General features: G+C 49.2%; 1 protein-coding gene across 2 annotated transcripts in view; it reads right to left on the bottom strand.

Moving 5' to 3' along the window:
* The window catches only part of LOC138246622 (urokinase plasminogen activator surface receptor-like), a 97,076-nt gene that overhangs the window by 14,772 nt on the left and 64,949 nt on the right, over positions 1 to 17,355 (bottom strand). For both annotated transcript variants that reach the window (XM_069201332.1, XM_069201331.1), the window contains one exon: positions 12,432 to 12,578. In XM_069201332.1, the coding sequence (XP_069057433.1) occupies positions 12,432 to 12,578 (147 nt within the window). The remainder of the gene's footprint in view (positions 1 to 12,431; positions 12,579 to 17,355) is intronic.

The raw sequence follows: 17,355 nt of genomic DNA, 5'->3' as shown, positions 1-17,355 counted from the left end.
CCCATGACCAAAAACATATTTCAGGACGTGGGGCTCGTGGTACTTAATGTAACACCCTCCCTGGTGCCATAGTGCCTGTCACGTGGCACTGTGCTACTGCGGTACCGTGGTACAGTGCTTCAGCAGTACCACTACAGATTACAAAAACAAAACACTGAAAAGGCTCTGCTTGTAGCCCAGGTCATGTGGCCAACTGCCACTGTGTAAGCCATAGGCCATGCGTATTGGGTGGGGGTTGACCTTCCGCAGTGGGTTGGGCACAGGGAGATCCACCACCGCTCATAGCTAAAGGCTGTGCGTTACAGGGGGTTTGGGCACCTGCAGGTGGTTAGCCAACCCCCATGGCGCACAGCCAAAAGCTGGTTGCAACGGGTGGTTGGCCACCCACTGGGGGGTTGGAAGGAGAGCCTGGCCAGGCTCAACCCCCATTCTGCACTGCCAAAGGTCACATGCAGCAGGGTGCTGTGTGCCCACAACAAAGGCTTTGTGCAGCAGGGTGCCCACGGGCAGTTCCTTGCAGACCTTGGCCAGAGACCGTGCACGTTGGGTGGTTGTGCACCCAGTGGGGGTTGGATGCAGGGTCTGCACAGAGGCTGGACGCAGCACCCAAACTCAACCTGCGCATGCCAAAACAGTGCCCAACGGGGGAGTTGGGTGTCTGTAGGAGGTTGGACTCCCTCAGGGGGGAGAGGGTGGGTGAAGGGCATCTCAGGAGGTTGGGCACCAGCAGGAGATTGGGCTCCTGCAGGTGGTTGGGTGCAGGTCCAGTCCATAGGCTAAGTCCTGGGGCTAACCCCCTGTACACAACTGTAGTCCATGCTCAGCTGAGGGGTTGGCCACATGGTCAACTTTGAATATGATAAAAGAAAACATGATTTCAACGAAAAAAAGAAGTAAAGTGACATTATAGTTCTATGTTGAAGTGAGATAAGAACTAATGTGTAAAAAGGTGAAAAACAACTGAAATTCACCAGTTATAGTTTTGCAAGCTCACTATAACTTTGCAACCCATCACGCAGTCCTTATACCCTCAAATAGTTCATCAGTTGTGACATATGAAATGACATCATTAATGACAGCACTGATGACGTGTCAAATGACATCGTCCTTAATACTGCTCTTCACATTAACCCATAGACCTTTACATTGCTTTAAGAAATGTAAAGGTCTTTTAGTTTTATACAACATAGAGGTACTGTGTGTACATGTGTGGGTGCAGGCAATGAAAATTGTGTAAGTCCTGTCGACAAATGTTGTTCTTCCTGTTGAAAGAATTACGGGGCACAATTTACAAACTGGTAAACTTTGCGAGGAAGGAGATGTTAATCAAGGTAAAGGCTGAGCACACCCGATGTGGGTTGCAGAGGTATATTTCACAGTAGGCCATGGCTTAACACCAAAACCTGTTGCAAAATATCTGTGAGAAAAGTCAATGCTTCTGTTGAAAATAGGTTGTTTACCAGTGAATGTCTGATGGCAAACAGGTTTAATCTAGTTCCAAAGACAAACTCTTTGTAACAAGGACTTTTATACGGTGTGGATGTTTATTTCCAGAATTTGGGATGAAGATTCTGAGGCATTGCAGATAGTTGAATAATGTAGAATGTAGGGGTGACCCACTCAGCAGCTGTTTAAATCATACTGGGGATCTAAGCTTGGCTTTAAGGTTGTGTAACATTTTGCCATCCTCAGGAATGTGTAGTGCAGTTTCCAAACTAAGGAGAATTGTCCATAGGTAATTCAGCTATGCACTGGCCTTGCTCCCAGGCCACTACACACCTCCAACACCCCCAAACACGACCTAAGGCACGAACAATGGTACTTGGCCACAAGATTTGGTCAAAGACCAGACATTTGTAAATTTGTTTAGTGGTTGTCACGATACCCATACTGTGGAACCACAGTACGAGAGTGTTATCCAAACTAAATGTAAAAATATTTTTTACTTAATGGAGGGTTTCTTTGGAACACCGCACACGGCCCTGGGTGTGTGTGTGTGTGTGTGCTTACCCTTCTCCCTCACGGCACTGTTGAAACTTTTTTAAGGACGCGAGGGCTGAGCTTCTGAGTTGTGTAACTGTGGCCACAACGTTTTCTTCAGTGTGGTGCCAGCCAATCAGATGATTTGTTACCATGGAACCAGTACCAGGATCACAGCAACAAAATGACTGATGGGAGAAAAAGCTCCCTTAGCCAACCAGAAGAGCCCATTGTTAAAATGTTCGTTCTACTGGAGTGTTGTGGGAATTCCATAGGACCAACCCTCCAGATGTCTCTATAGCTTTCTGAGGGTTAAACCATTTTCAACCCAGGCCCGTCTTTAAACGCTCATATTTAAAAAACAGCTGAACAGATTTACACAAAATCACAAAAATTGCATTACATAGTGGCTTTCAGCACTGTGGAGTTATGCTTCAGTTTTAGTTTCCATCGAAAAGGAATTTTTTGATTTGCCTACAATTGTTGACCTCTCGTGGACGGATGTCCACGAAACTTGGCAATCTACCTATTAAGGCTCCCATGTCTCATCATACCAAGTTTCACAAAGAAGTGTCCATGGGGAACAAAGTTGCGTATTTACCCATTTTAGCCCCATAGGAAATTTTGGAGAAGGACAGAGAACAAAAATCCTGAACAGATTTAAACCCAATTTGGCATGAATGTATAAATTCAGTCAGTATTTTTGAGGGATTTGTGTTAAGAAAAAGGTGCTGGGCAGGATATAAAGCGCCTATGTATATCTGAGACAATTCGTTCAAAGTAATTCAAAATTCGATTGGTTGAATTTGGGCTGCAAAATGATTTTATTGGAGCCGACTCTTACGTTTCAAAATTGGAAAAAAATAATAATAATTAGTCCCCCTGTTTCAAAACAGGTCTCTGCAGCCCTGGGGACTGATGCTGAGAAACAAAAATAGTACAAGCATTTGCAATGCAACGGGTCTCGCATTTCTCCGAGTTAGAGCTATTAACAGTTGTAAACTCCCAACCGGATTTTTCTTTCCTCATTAAATGGGAAAAAAAGAGCGCGATTGCGCTGCTAAATGAGATCGCGCTGCGAAAAAAGAGAGAAAAAGTAGTCCACAAACCGGATGGAAAACAACGAGCCTTATATGTTTTCAGTACTTGGTCGCTGCGCTTGAGGAGCACTAAACACCGGAAAAGGCGTGCCTTCAGGGCACCAGTAGCGCAGACACATTCTCTGCTGAGTTAAATATCCGTCCATGTGCGGGGCAGGGCGTGTCAGGAAGCCAGCGCTTTGCCGCTCATAAATAAAACAGGTGGGTAAAACAAATAGACTAACCAGGGTCCAGCAACCCCTCTGCCCACTCGCAGGGTGTCACCTGGGAACACCAACTGTAATGCCCATGGAATGCCTCCCTTGCGCAGAATAAAGTAACACATCAATTTACGCTGCCTTGCCTTACTCCATATCTTCGAGGCCATTCAAAGTCACTCAAAGACATGGTTGCAAGGAATGCGCCACCACTGCGTCACAAAAAGTGACGCAATGACGGTGCAGGGAGGTCATAAACATGCCCCCAGGTGTCTGCATTGCCTGGAGGAAGGGTTCACTGCGTGATGCTGGCAGATCAATAACAAATTCTGAACTTTCACAGAAGTTGGCTATGGCATCCATCTTGGATTGTGGAGTATAAGGTCCCTCGTAATTACCAGCATCCTTGCTAGTCAATCGAGCTACTTAGCTGCTGCAGTCAGGACTCTTTCATTGTGGATTAACGGTGGAGGAACAATTGTCTTCCTTGGGAGTTGCTGAAAGACATTCTTGTTTCAGAGAATTATCCTGGCAATCAAATTGAGTGTAAAATGATCTTCAAACTAAATTCTAATTTATTAATCACAGATTTAGGGACTTGCATTCCTTTTGAACTGTAAAGTATTTGTGAAGTAGCAGAAGAATTCTAGTATTGCGCATCATTGATCTTTGTTATGTTCCTATAATCTGCATTTAAGGTACAAACAGTAAATGGTGTAGGCAAGATTACATAGGGAAACACAAATAGTTAAAACAAAAGTTAATTATTTTCCATTTCCAACAAAGACATCTCAGTACCAAAGCCAATTAATATCAGAAGGCACAGAGATAAGGAGTTAAGTGTAGTTAGCTTGCTAGTAGGAAGGGAGATCAATGCAGGTTTGTGTGATACGTATTAGATGTTGGCTTTGTTCCAAGAACACAGAGAGCTGGGGACACAGGGATAGCTTCAAGATCTATCACTGGCGTTGAGAGAGGAAGATGTTTAGGGGCATGTTTACAAGAGGCTTGCACCACCGGAGAGTCACGTATTTTGACGCTCGGTGGCGCGCGCGCCTCTCAACCATGTCTATGAAGCCACTCAAAGCCACTTCACTTGGCATTTCATGGCCTCATAGATATGGAGTAAGACAAAGTAACACAACTCACTGTGTTGCATTACTCTGGACCTGGGGGGCGTTCCACGGGTGCTGCAGTAGGTTTTCCCAGGCAAAACCCATGGATTTTGATGCGGCTTGACATTTACAAGAGCCTGTACACTTGGGGCAGCACCAAAACTTTACGCCTCCCCAGAGCAGGCGTAACGAGGAGAAATATTTTCACTTCTCCTCGTTTCTTCCACTTTCAATGTGCACTGCATTCTGCAGCACACATATAAAGATTAAAACGCCTCTTGGGATTGTGTTTTGTGCAGGGAGGTCCCTTCCTGCACGCCAACAATCCTGCACACAACGTAGGCACCTTTGCACCATGGTGCAACGGTGCCCGCAGTGTAGCTCGGCAACCAATTGTGAACCAGCTCAGTGGGAAAGGACAGAAATGCACCATATTTCCTAAATATGGTGCATTCCTGCCCTTTCCCATTGGCGTAGGGCAGCACTGCAGGAAAACTTGCGGCTCTGCGCTACGCCAGTTCCTTATAAATGTGCCCCTTAGTACTCATGATAAAATATTAATGGTCTGTTCTGTGCCTTTGATGTCCATTCTAGCACTCAGACGTCAGGATCCAGCAGAGTGACGCGCAGAGTCTAGGTCTCTGTTTTCTCTCTCGTCCCATTCCCCTTCCCCAGCTTCTCGTATTTGTCTGATATCATCCTGTGTTTGGTCAGTAGTGGCTGTGGTCAGTGGTGAGACAGTGCCTCGCTGCCTCTGGATCCAGAGTACAGGGGTAGAGCTTTCCGACAGTACGCTGAGCCACCAGACAGAGATATTCCACTGGTAGTCCTCCTAAGTGGACACCAAGACTTTATCGCTCTAGTTTACACCTCTGATTTTGGTTCGAGTAGTTGGTTTAGCGTTAAATGTATTGGAATTTTTTGGGAAACTTAGTCATAGAGGTGCAAGCCAAGTGAGTTGTCCAGACTTCTACCCCAAGAAAGTGGGGCAGAAATATCATAGTAAATTTACTACATTGCATTCCACTTTCTGGCACTGTCGTCTCACTGAGCTGGTGCAATAAATGCCCTAGCACCCCCAAGACTCACAAAGACAGCCGAGGTACTCAAACCAGTTCCCATTCGTCACAGGGCTGGTGTTATTTGAAATATTGAGGTCACATCTCAGCCTCTGCTGGTGCTAAGACCTTCTAGCTGGTTTTTGTCCTTACTGTAATTGCCTCACATCGCTAGAGATACAGCTCTGGCCGGACAATTACTGGTGTAAAACAGTCTGAGTTTCTGAGTTCCCACTCTCCAGACATCCTGGGATAATCCCTGACCGGTGCCCGTCGACATCTTTTGAGAATCAAGCAGGCAGCATCACTAACTCGGTATCAAATTGTGAGGGACATCTGAAGGATTTTGGGGGGCCGGGGCCAAATGTACTTTGGGGGCCTCTGTTCAGAAAAGCTTTAAATGATGGCCCAATTTCAGCCATTTCCTGCCCTCTGTGCCCAAGTCACTGACAGGGCACAGGCACACTCGTTTAAATTCTAATTCTATTTACATCAAATATTGAGGAATAGTGACGTGTGCTTTCAATCTTGTAACACAGCAGCAGCTCACTAATATTATGGCAAATATTCTCTGTGGCCCCTCCCATGTATCATATGTGAGGTCCTGATTTAATCTAAAAGAAACTTTATTTATGGATGTTGCATGAAACATAAACACATTTCTCTGCACAATGTCTGTAATAGACACCCCTCCCCCCCCCACGTTGAACATAAATGAAATGAAAACTGCATTTAACACAATCAGTTGAAGAAGCTTTCAAGGTCATCAGGCCAAGACTCCGCAGAACAGAGCTGGCTCTATCAGGGGTCCCGGGGCCAGAGCCCACTTTGCCCATGCCTTACAACGTCTCTGCCAGGTGCAGGGCATTGGAGGCTGGCCCTGCCACAGCAGGACCTACCAGGGACCCACTGACTGCCCAGGACACTGAGGAAGGACCCCACAACCCCTGAAACCAGCAAACAACCTCAAAACCTGGTCCAGCGTATACTAATATTAAATAACACTTGTATTTACTATTTGCAAATGAACTCGATGCTGTTTCTAGTTTTTAGTTCAATTATTGGGCATTACTGTTTGACTTATTTAATTGCTCGGTTTTTGCACCTCTTTAATCTTCGTTCCCATTCATTGATATTTCACCTTTACAAATACTACACCATATAAACACCATCAAATATATTTTTCGTTATGTTTAAATAATACCATTACCATGTGTTTTTTTTTAATATTTATTAATACTTTGTTGGCTTTACTATTAATATGCAGCAATAAATCATAATTAACGATTATATGTATGATTATATGTAGTATTTCTATTACTAGAGTCATTTTTATTTGATTAAAATGCAGAAAAAAAGTTAGACATATTTTGATTGTGCATAGTACTACAATACTTATTATTATTTTTATTATTATTATTATTATTATTGAAGGAGGGCTGCTGAGAGGGAGGGGGCAGTGCTGAAAGGAGAGACAGCTCTGTGCGCTCAGAGAAAGGGCTTCAGGGGCGCTGGAAGGAGCAATATTCCAAGATGCTTAACTGACTGACTGTCCGGAATGCTGAAAGGAGGAGCTGTCCAGGGTGCTAGAACTTGGGGCTGTGCAGAGTACTGGAAGAAGCGGTAGGACACATCCTCTGTGGAGGCGATGTCCAGGATGCTGAAAGGAGGGTCTTTCTCAGGTGCTGAAAGGAAGGAGCTGGCAGACCGATGCAAGGAGGAGCTGGCCAGGGTGCTACTAGAACTTGGGGATGTGCAGAGTACTGGAAGAAGCGGTAGGACACGCCGTCTACGGAGGCGCTGTCCAAGATGCTGAAAGGAGGGTCTGTCCTGGGTGCTGAAAGGAGGGTCTGTCCAAGATGCTGAAAGGAGGGTCTGTCCCAGGTGCTGACAGGAAGGAGCTGGCAGACCGATGAAAGGAGGAGCTGGCCAGGGTGCTAGAAGCTGGGGATGTGCAGAGTACTGGAAGAAGCGGTAGGACACGCCGTCTTCGGAGGCGCTGTCCAAGATGCTGAAAGGAGGGTCTGTCTCAGGTGCTGAAAGGAGGGTCTGTCTCAGGTGCTGACAGGAAGGAGCTGGCAGACCGATGCAAGGAGGAGCTGGCCAGGGTGCTACTAGAACTTGGGGATGTGCAGAGTACTGGAAGAAGCGGTAGGACACGCCGTCTACGGAGGCGCTGTCCAAGATGCTGAAAGGAGGGTCTGTCCTGGGTGCTGAAAGGAGGGTCTGTCCAAGATGCTGAAAGGAGGGTCTGTCCCAGGTGCTGACAGGAAGGAGCTGGCAGACCGATGAAAGGAGGAGCTGGCCAGGGTGCTAGAAGCTGGGGATGTGCAGAGTGCTGGAAGAAGAGGTAGGACACGCCGTCTACGGAGGCGCTGTCCACGATGCTGAAAGGAGGGTCTGTCCAAGATGCTGAAAGGAGGGTCTGTCCCAGGTGCTGACAGGAAGGAGTTGGCAGACCGATGAAAGGAGGAGCTGACCAGGGTGCTAGAAGCTGGGGATGTGCAGAGTACTGGAAGAAGCGGTAGGACACGCCGTCTACGGAGGCGCTGTCCAAGATGCTGAAAGGAGGGTCTGTCCTGGGTGCTGAAAGGAGGGTCTGTCCAAGATGCTGAAAGGAGGGTCTGTCCCAGGAGCTGACAGGAAGGAGCTGGCAGACCGATGAAAGGAGGAGCTGGCCAGGGTGCTAGAAGCTGGGGATGTGCAGAGTGCTGGAAGAAGAGGTAGGACACGCCGTCTACGGAGGCGCTGTCCACGATGCTGAAAGGAGGGTCTGTCCAAGATGCTGAAAGGAGGGTCTGTCCCAGGTGCTGACAGGAAGGAGTTGGCAGACCGATGAAAGGAGGAGCTGGCCAGGGTGCTAGAAGCTGGGGATGTGCAGAGTACTGGAAGAAGAGGTAGGACACGCCGTCTACGGAGGCGCTGTCCAAGATGCTGAAAGGAGGGTCTGTCTCAGGTGCTGAAAGGAGGGTCTGTCTCAGGTGCTGACAGGAAGGAGCTGGCAGACCGATGAAAGGAGGAGCTGTCCAGGGTGCTAGAAGCTGGGGATGTGCAGAGTGCTGGAAGAAGCGGTTGGACACATCCTCTGTGGAGGCAATGTCCAGGATGCTGAAAGGAGGATTATCCAGGGATCTCGAAGAATGGGCTGAAAGGATGGGCTGCCACGGTGCTGAAAGCAGGGCTAAAAGCAGGAGCTGCAGGGGCTGCACAAGGTGTGTGTGGGGGGGGGGGGTCAGGATGTTCTGTGAGACGAAAGAAGTGGATGCTCTGCAGGGGACTGAAAGGAATGGCTGCGAGGACGCTGAAAACTGAAAGTAAGACCTGTCTGAAATGCTGAAAGGATGAGTACATTGTGGCTGTGTAGGCAACGGAGAGAGGTGCTTCCAGGGCGCTGGACAGACAGGTTGCAAGGATGCCCGTGATGCTAAAAGGAGGAGCTGTCTAGAGTGCTCTGAGACAGCTCTGTTCAGGGCACTGAAGGGAGAGACTGCTAGGCTGCTAAAAGGAAGGCCCCCAGGGTGCTTAACGAAAGGGCTATGCTGGATGCCGAACACAAACTGAGGGGCATATTTATACTTTTTTTGCGCCGAATTTGCGTCATTTTGAAAAATATTTTTTACGCTAGCCCACCCTTTGCACCGGCTTGCACCATTCCATAAATATGGTGCTCGGCTGGTGCTCAGCAATGGTGCAAGCCGGTGCTAAACCTTTTGGTGCAAAGCTGCGTTAGTGCAGTTTTACACCAAAATGTATAAATCAGGGCCTGATTGTCACTTAGCTGAAAGCCTCAGCTCTGCACGTCATGCACACATCACCTTAGAAGACCTCACCTGTGCAAACCGAATGCAGTGAGAACTAGTAACTGAGTGCTTCGTATAAAGCATGAAAGCTGCGGATTCATAGCTCTCTCTACAATCTTCGCGGGCAGGGGGAGGCGAGAGGTAGGCCTACAGCTACTGGTGTCAGTCGGGTTTAAACTAGGTTTTTTAATAATGGCAGTATAGAGGCAACCTTCCATTTTGGGGGAAAATATCCTATCTTAAACATTGTTTTAAAGATACTAGTGAGATTAGAAGCCATCATTTCTGGTGCTAGTTTGATCACAGATGGAGGGCAGGGGTGAAGTGGTGAGCCTGACTTGGCAGAAGTAATTTGCTTCATAATCTGGTTTTTGGAGAGTAAAGGCAATTCTGTACAACTAGGCTGGTCTAGACCTCGACTCACCTGCTTGTGACCGTTCCTCATAGTTTCTTTGCTTCCATCCAACTTACTAGAGATCTGCACGACCTTGTCTTGAAAAAAAGCTTGCAAGAGAGTTGCAAAAGGATTGATTGCAATTTAATTGATTTTTACAAGGAACTGGTGACAGTTTCTTCACTATCTGAAATATCTTTTTAGATGATTTTTTCGAGGGTTCAATTTGTTGAGAAAAAAATAGATTTTTCTTTAATCAGCAGAACTTGTATTCCCCCAGACACTGTTTATATATTTCTTTTTCTTCCCTGAGATAGCTTTTTCTCCACTTTCGTTCTTGGTTTTTGCAACATTGTTTCCGTGGTCTTAACGCATCTGCAATCCGTGCACAGACGGGCTTGCCTTTGGCGCACCTTCAGCGCACCAGCGGCGCGGACACATTCTCTGCTGAGTTAAATATCCCTCCATGTGTGGGGCACGGCGTGTCAGGAAGCCAGCGCTCTGCCGCTCGTAAATAAAGCAGGTGGGTAAAACAAATAGACTAACCAGGGTCCAGCAACCCCTCAGTCCACTCGCAGGCTCCCCTGTGAGGGGCTGATGCCGGTAAGGGAAAATAACCAACAAAACAGTGTGAAAATGAAACCATAAAATCACTAAAAACAGGGACATACACCCTTCAAGTATGGCACCCACCGTTGTAGAAGCCAGGCACCTCCTAAAAACCAGCACAGAGCGTGCTTGCAAGGAAATTAAAGCATGGGCATGTGCACACCTGATTAGCAGCGCACACCACCCATGGAAAGTCTCACCTGTTAGAACACACACTTGTGAGAACTGCTCACATAGGAAAGATCGAACCCATCGACCATCTGACATGTAGAACAGTTCCTCTTTGGTGCACCTCATGTGTGGGGCATCACACCTGTAGCACACTGCACCTGTGGAATGACTCACCTAAGGAATATCCTATGTAGGCTGTCTGACACCTGGAACACTCCCCCAGTGTCTTACCACATGTGTGTGCTGTGCAAGTCATCTGTAGAACACTGCACATGTGGACTGACTAATCTAAGGCATGCCCCACTTGTGGGCCTCTGATACTTGGACCTCGCCACCTCTCGATCAATCAATCAGAGTTTATTAAGTGCAGCTACTTACCCATACGGGTCTCAAGCCTCTGGGTGGGGTCATGGAGCATCCATCATGGAAATAGTTCTTCAAACAGCCATGTCTTCAGCTCCTTCATGAAGTTGAGGAGGGGGTAGACTGTCTGAGGTGGAGCCGTAGGGCGTTCCAGGCGGTGGCTGCGATGTGGGAGAAAGAGCGCCCCCCTGATCTTGTTTTCCTGACGTGGGGTACTTCGGCGAGAGAGAGCTACGCTGAATGTAGGGTCCTGTGGGGTGCGTAGAAGTTGAGTCACCTATTCAGGTAGGCTGGTCCGGTGTCGTGGAGGGCTTTGTGTGCGTGGGTGAGGATCTTGAACGTAAATATTTTTCTTTATTGGAAGCCAGTGCAGTGTGCGCAGGTGTTGAGAGATGTGGCAGTGTCAGGGCAGGTCGAGGACCAGTCTGGCGGCGGCGTTCTGGATGTTCTGTAGTTTGCGGGTGAGTTTCTTGTTGATCCCAGCGTAGAGCGCTGATTACTATATGTGTTGTGCATTACACCCATAGAACACTGCACCTATGTAATGACTCACCTAGGGAATACCCCTCTTGTGCCTCCCTGAGACAAGGACTCTCCTCCTCACTTTGTTGTACTGTATGTGTGGTGCATCTCACCTATATAATATTGCACCTATGGAATGATACCTAAGGAATGTGCGCTCCCTGCAACATGGACCCCCAAATTCCCACCCTGTTGACTGTATGTGTGGTGCATCTCGCCTGTATAATAATGTGCATATGGAATGACTCACCTAAGAAATGCCCCATATGTGGGCTCCCTGAGACATAGACCCCCATCCCTACTCTGTTGTACTGTATGTGTGGTGCATGGATGGACCCCCATCTCCACTCTGTTGTACTGTATGTGTGGGTGGTGCATCTCACCTATATAATATTGCACCTACGGAATGACTCACCTAATGAATACCCCACATATGGTCTCCCTGAGACATGGACCCCCCAACCCACTCTTTTGTACTGTATGTGTGAATTCTGTCTCACCTGCAGAGCATTTCACCTAAGGAATGACTCACCTAAGGAATGCCCCATTTGTGGGGTGTCACTGACATGTAACTCTCGCCCTCTGGTTTACCATTTGTGTGGTGCATCTGACCTGCAGCACATTGCACCTGTGGAATGCCTTATATAATAAAAATCCACTTGTGCGGGGTCTAACACACAGAACACCCCCTCTGGGTTACCACACGGACTGTGGGCTGTCTGACACACAGAACACTCCCCCTCTGGGTTACCACACGGGCTGTGGGCTGTCTGACACACAGGACACCCCCACTCTGTGTTACCACACAGGCTGTGGGCTGTCTGACACACAGAGCACTCCCCCTCTGGGTTACCACACGGGCTGTGGGCTGTCTGACACACAGAGCACTCCCCCTCTGGGTTACCACACGGGCTGTGGGCTGTCTAACACACAGAACACTCCCCCTCTGGGTTACCACACGGGCTGTGGGCTGACACACAGGACACCCCCCTCTGTGTTACCACATGGGCTGTGGGCTGTCTGACACACAGAACACCCCCTCTGGATTACCACATGCACGCGCATGCACCCCCTCCCGGAGCGCGTCACCCATACAACCGCTTTCCCTGTAGACCACCTCACCTGTGGGAACCTGTGGCTTGCAGTTTCTTGGATGGCAGCACTCCACCTTATTGTAAAGGGTGGTATTCCCGGTGTTGTACTCGAGGGTTCTTCCACAGAGTGGGCCGGTACCACAACCTTTCACCACAGTCTCTCTCGCGGCACCTCCTGTGAGTAAAGAGAAAGTATGATCAACACAAGCACTGCTGGGTCAGACGCAATGAATGATTCTAATGCTGTGGGTAGGGTCAGTCACAGGGGCCTCCACCCAGTTGTCTCCTAGGAGCACTCAAGCTACACACACACACACACACACACACACACCCTCCCCCCTTTCCAGCATTAGCTCCACACCGAAGGTGTGCACCTCGGATATTCCCGCCACTGTATCCACACACAGCAGCCTGCAGGTCCAGGCCGGGGCCCCACGCAGCTCTGCCTATACAGGGACCTTCGCTCCTGATCGTAGCCCTGTGATTGGTGCTTGGCCCGCAGCTCTGGCAATGCACCTCTTTCTGGGCTCGCAGCAACCTCTGTGATCACATTCCCACAGGCACTGCCATGCAGACATGGCTGTGCCAATGCAGGAGCATTGCCACGCAGATACCAGCTGTGCCAATGCATGGGCACTGCCATGCAGACACAGCTGTGCCAATGCAGGGGTGGGCAATACATGGGCACTGCCACACAGACACAGCTGTGCCATTGCATGAGCACTGCCAGGCGGACACAGCAGTGCCAATGTATGGGCGGGCAATGTAGATACAGCTGTGCCAATGCAGGGGCACTGCCACGCAGATACCAGCTGTGTCAATGCATGGGCACTGCCACAATGACACAGCTGTGCCAATGAATGGGCACTGGCACATAGACACAACTGTGCCAATGCATGGGTACTGCAAAGCTCTGCCATGCAGACACAGCTTTGCCAATGCAGGGGCACTGCCACGCAGACACAAGCTGTGCCAATGCATGGGCACTGCCACGCAGACACCAGCTGTGCCAATGCATGGGCACTACCATGCAGGCACAGCTGTGCCAGTGTATGGGCACTGTCACGCAGACACAGCTGTGCCAACTCATGGTCCCTGCAATGCAGACCCAGCTGTGCCAATGCATGAGCAATGCCACACAGACACAACTGTGCCAGTGCATGGGCATTGCCACGCAGACACAGCTACGCCAATGCATGGGTTCTTCCATGCAGGCACAGCTGTGCCAATGCATGAGCACTGCCATGCAGACACCATTTGTGCCAATACGTGGGTACTCCCAAGCAGACACAGCTGTACCAATGCATGGTACTGCCATGCAGATACAACTGTGCTAATTCATGGGCACTGCCACGCAGACACCAGCTGTGCCAATGCAGGCACTGCCGCACAGACACAGATGTGCCAATGCATGGGTACTGCCAAGCTCTGCCATGCAGGCACAGCTGTGCCAATGGATGGGCACTACCATGCAGACACAACTGTGCCAATGCATGGGTACTGCCATGCAGATACAGCTGTGCTAATTCATGGGTACTGCCATGCAGACACCAGCTGTGCCAATGCATGTGATATGTGTGCTTCAGCAACCACTGCTCTGTTATCTACCCCAGTACTGGTTGTCACACAAACACCTTTTCCATGGAACCACAAACCTTTCTTAATCAACCCACTGTTGACCCAACACTACCACTGTTACACAACGCTGACACTACACAATTCTGACACTACACCACATCTACTATTTTCTCACACAATCGCGCACACACTCGTGTTTAGCCGGGCATCTGTGTGGCCAAATGAATTTGATGAAATCAGTTAGCATGATTAATGTTTTTAAATGTGACCAGCTGGGCTGGTGCCATCCTTAGCATAGAGAGGACATCCATGCTCCCCGCTTGTGCACTGGGCTGGGGTGGAGAACAGGTGTAGTGGTGCGCCCTCGCGCAGTGTGCAAGCCACGTCTGGGCGCTCCATCACAGTGCTATGGAAGCGCGGGCCTCTGATTATGCATGAGTGGGGGGGCAGGGAGGAGTCACTTGTGGCCTAATGGTTAAGGTCTTTGACTCTCATTGCAAACACTAAGACCCAGATTTACAAGAATCCGGTGCATCATTACTGATGCGCCAGTTTCTTGCGCCCCCCACCGCCATCTAGCGACAACCTGGGGGTGCTGTATTTACAATACACTATTGTGGTCCTTTCTGCACCAGCATCAAAAATGTTGACGCTAGTGCAGCAAAGTGCAGGGAGGCCCCTTGACTTTAATGGGTGCGTCAAGTTAATGCCTGCTTTGAGCAGGCGTTAAAAATGACGCCAAAAATGGTGCAATGAAATCTTGTAGATTTCATTGCACCATTTTGCGGGCCTCCTAACGCCGGAACGCCCCCATGCATACATTATGCATAACGCAGGCATAATGTGCCGCAAGGGGTCGCAAAGTGGCGCAATGTATGCATTGCACCCCTTTGTAAACATGGCGTGGCTATCTTTGCGTCGTTGAGTCACATTAGCCTAAAAAAAAAAAAATATGCTAATATGGAGCAAGGAGGCACTAGGGCCTTGTAAGTCTGGCCTAAGTATTTTAGCCCTGCTGTACCAATGGTCAAGAGTCCGTTCTAAGGTCTAGTCAATTACAAAGAGTTCCAAGGTTCAATGAAAGACCAGTAATTAGAAGACTAACGGCCTGATTTAGATTTCAGTGGACGGAATATAAATTCCATTATATCCTGTGGGATTTTAGTGGATGGAATTCAAATTCCATTATATAATATGGGACTTAGACTTCAGTGGACAGAATTTAAATTCCATTATATCCTATGGGACTTAGATTTCAGTGGACAGAATTTAAATTCCATTATATCCTATGGGACTTAGATTTCAGTGGACAGAATTTAAATTCCATTATATCCTATGGGATTTAGATTTCGGCAGACGGGAGGTCACCATTGAGATGGAGTAACCCATCCACCGAAATTTAAATCAGGCCCTAAATCTAAAGGATCGGCAATAGTTTAGTTTTAGGGATGCTGTAGCAGAATACTGTGGTCCGCATTAAGAGCCAGGACAAATAGCCTTTGTTGAGTAGGGTTGGAAGTGATTAGTTACTAGGATAATTGAGTAACCAGAGCGTAATTAGGGCCCCTCATAATGATCCAGAGAGCTGTAAATTACTGGTGTTTGAGATCCACGCAGACTGAACCCGGGGTGCTACGGAGGACACTGTCCAAAATATTAGGATCATGGTGGACCCTAGAAAGAGTGAAAAGAAAAACCACCAGGAATCGAATAACGAGGCAGAACCTGATGAGGTGGTGTCCATTACAGAAGGTATCTACTGCAACTTGCAGTAGGCGGGTAAAGCAAGCCATCACTCAAGCTTGTATTGCAGCTGGTTCTCTGCTTCCAGAGAACTTCCAAGGCCGGTCAGCCAGGGCAGTGTCTCCATCCTGGGCAGAGTCAGCGGGAGATATATGGGGCAGCTACAGGGTCAACGCCCAGTACATGCCCAGCTCATTATAGTTCAGGACTGGATCTTCCAATGTTGCTATGGGAGTGTTGAAAGCTGCAAACAAGTGAATAGTATGTAATCTGTTTGAGTGGAAAGGTCGTTGGAGTAAATTTGGTCCAGTTGGACCTAAAGTGATGTCTCGTTGACTCAAAGGCCTGTGCATTTCCTCACAAGTGAGGACGGGGACAAGGGGCAATGATGAGGATTTAATGAAGCTGTTACTTACAGGTAATCTCTGACTCAGGAGCTCCTCCTCCCAGTCCAAATCCTAGCCCTCCCACCCATCCGGGCACAGATAAGGGAAGACAGGAGAGGCCTTATGGGATGTGCCACAAACACTGTAGAAGGACTACTGTTGGGGCAGAGCAAGGGTGTGGGAAGCCCTGGGAGGAGGAGAGAACCCCACAAGTGAGGACTGGGACGAGGGGTAATGAAGATTAACTGTAGGTACCAGGGGCAGTAACTCACTCTTCCTCCCGCACACTCACTCTGTTCCTCACCTTTGTAAGTGAACGTCAGTCTTGCCATCGGTATCCCCGGGTGGAAACCTTGAAACTTGAAACCTAGAGCAGCACCTGTCATTCCACTGAAGGCAACAACACACATATCCACCCTGACCTATAGGATCCCAGTACTGAGCCCACTCACAGCCCTCCTGAGGCACCTCAGTCCTACCCTGCAGCACTGCACCCCTGCTCTCTCAGTGATGGAACTCACAGCTCTGCTGAGGCACCTCAGTCCTGCCCTGCAGCACTGCACCCCTGCTCTCTCAGTGAGGGAACTCACAGCTCTGCTGAGGCACCTCAGTCCTGGCCTGCAGCACTGCACCCCTCCTCTCTCAGTGATGGGACTCACAGCTCCACTGAGGCACCTCAGTCCTGCCCTGCAGCACTGCACCCCTGCTCTCTCAGATATGGGACTCACAGGTCCACTGAGGCACCTCAGTCCTGGCCTGCAGCACTGCACCCCTGCTCTCCCAGTGCTGGAACTCACAGCTCTGCTGAGGCACCTCAGTCCTGCCCTGCAGCACTGCACCCCTGCTCTCTCAGATATGGGACTCACAGCTTGCGGAGGCACCTCAGTCCTGCCCTGCAGCACTGCACCCCTGCTCTCTTAGTGATGGAACTCACAGCTCCACTGAGGCACCTCAGTCCTGGCCTGCAGCACTGCACCCCTGCTCTCTCAGTGATGGGACTCATAGCTCCACTGAGGCACCTCAGACCTGGCCTGCAGCAGTGCACCCCTGCTCTCTCAGTGATGGGACTCACAGCTCCACTGAGGCACCTCAGCCCTGGCCTGCAGCACTGCACCCCTCCTCTCTCAGTGATGGAACTCACACCTCTTCCGATGCACCTCAATCCTGACCTGCAGCACTGCACCCCTGCTCTCTCAGTGATGGAACTCGCAGCTCCACTGAGGCACCTCAGTCCTGGCCTGCAGC

The sequence above is a fragment of the Pleurodeles waltl genome, chromosome 7 (assembly GCF_031143425.1).
Source record: "Pleurodeles waltl isolate 20211129_DDA chromosome 7, aPleWal1.hap1.20221129, whole genome shotgun sequence".
NCBI classification, from domain to species: Eukaryota; Metazoa; Chordata; class Amphibia; order Caudata; family Salamandridae; genus Pleurodeles; species Pleurodeles waltl.
Note: the sequence above shows the minus strand (reverse complement) of the source record. Positions and strands in the feature narration are given on the sequence as shown.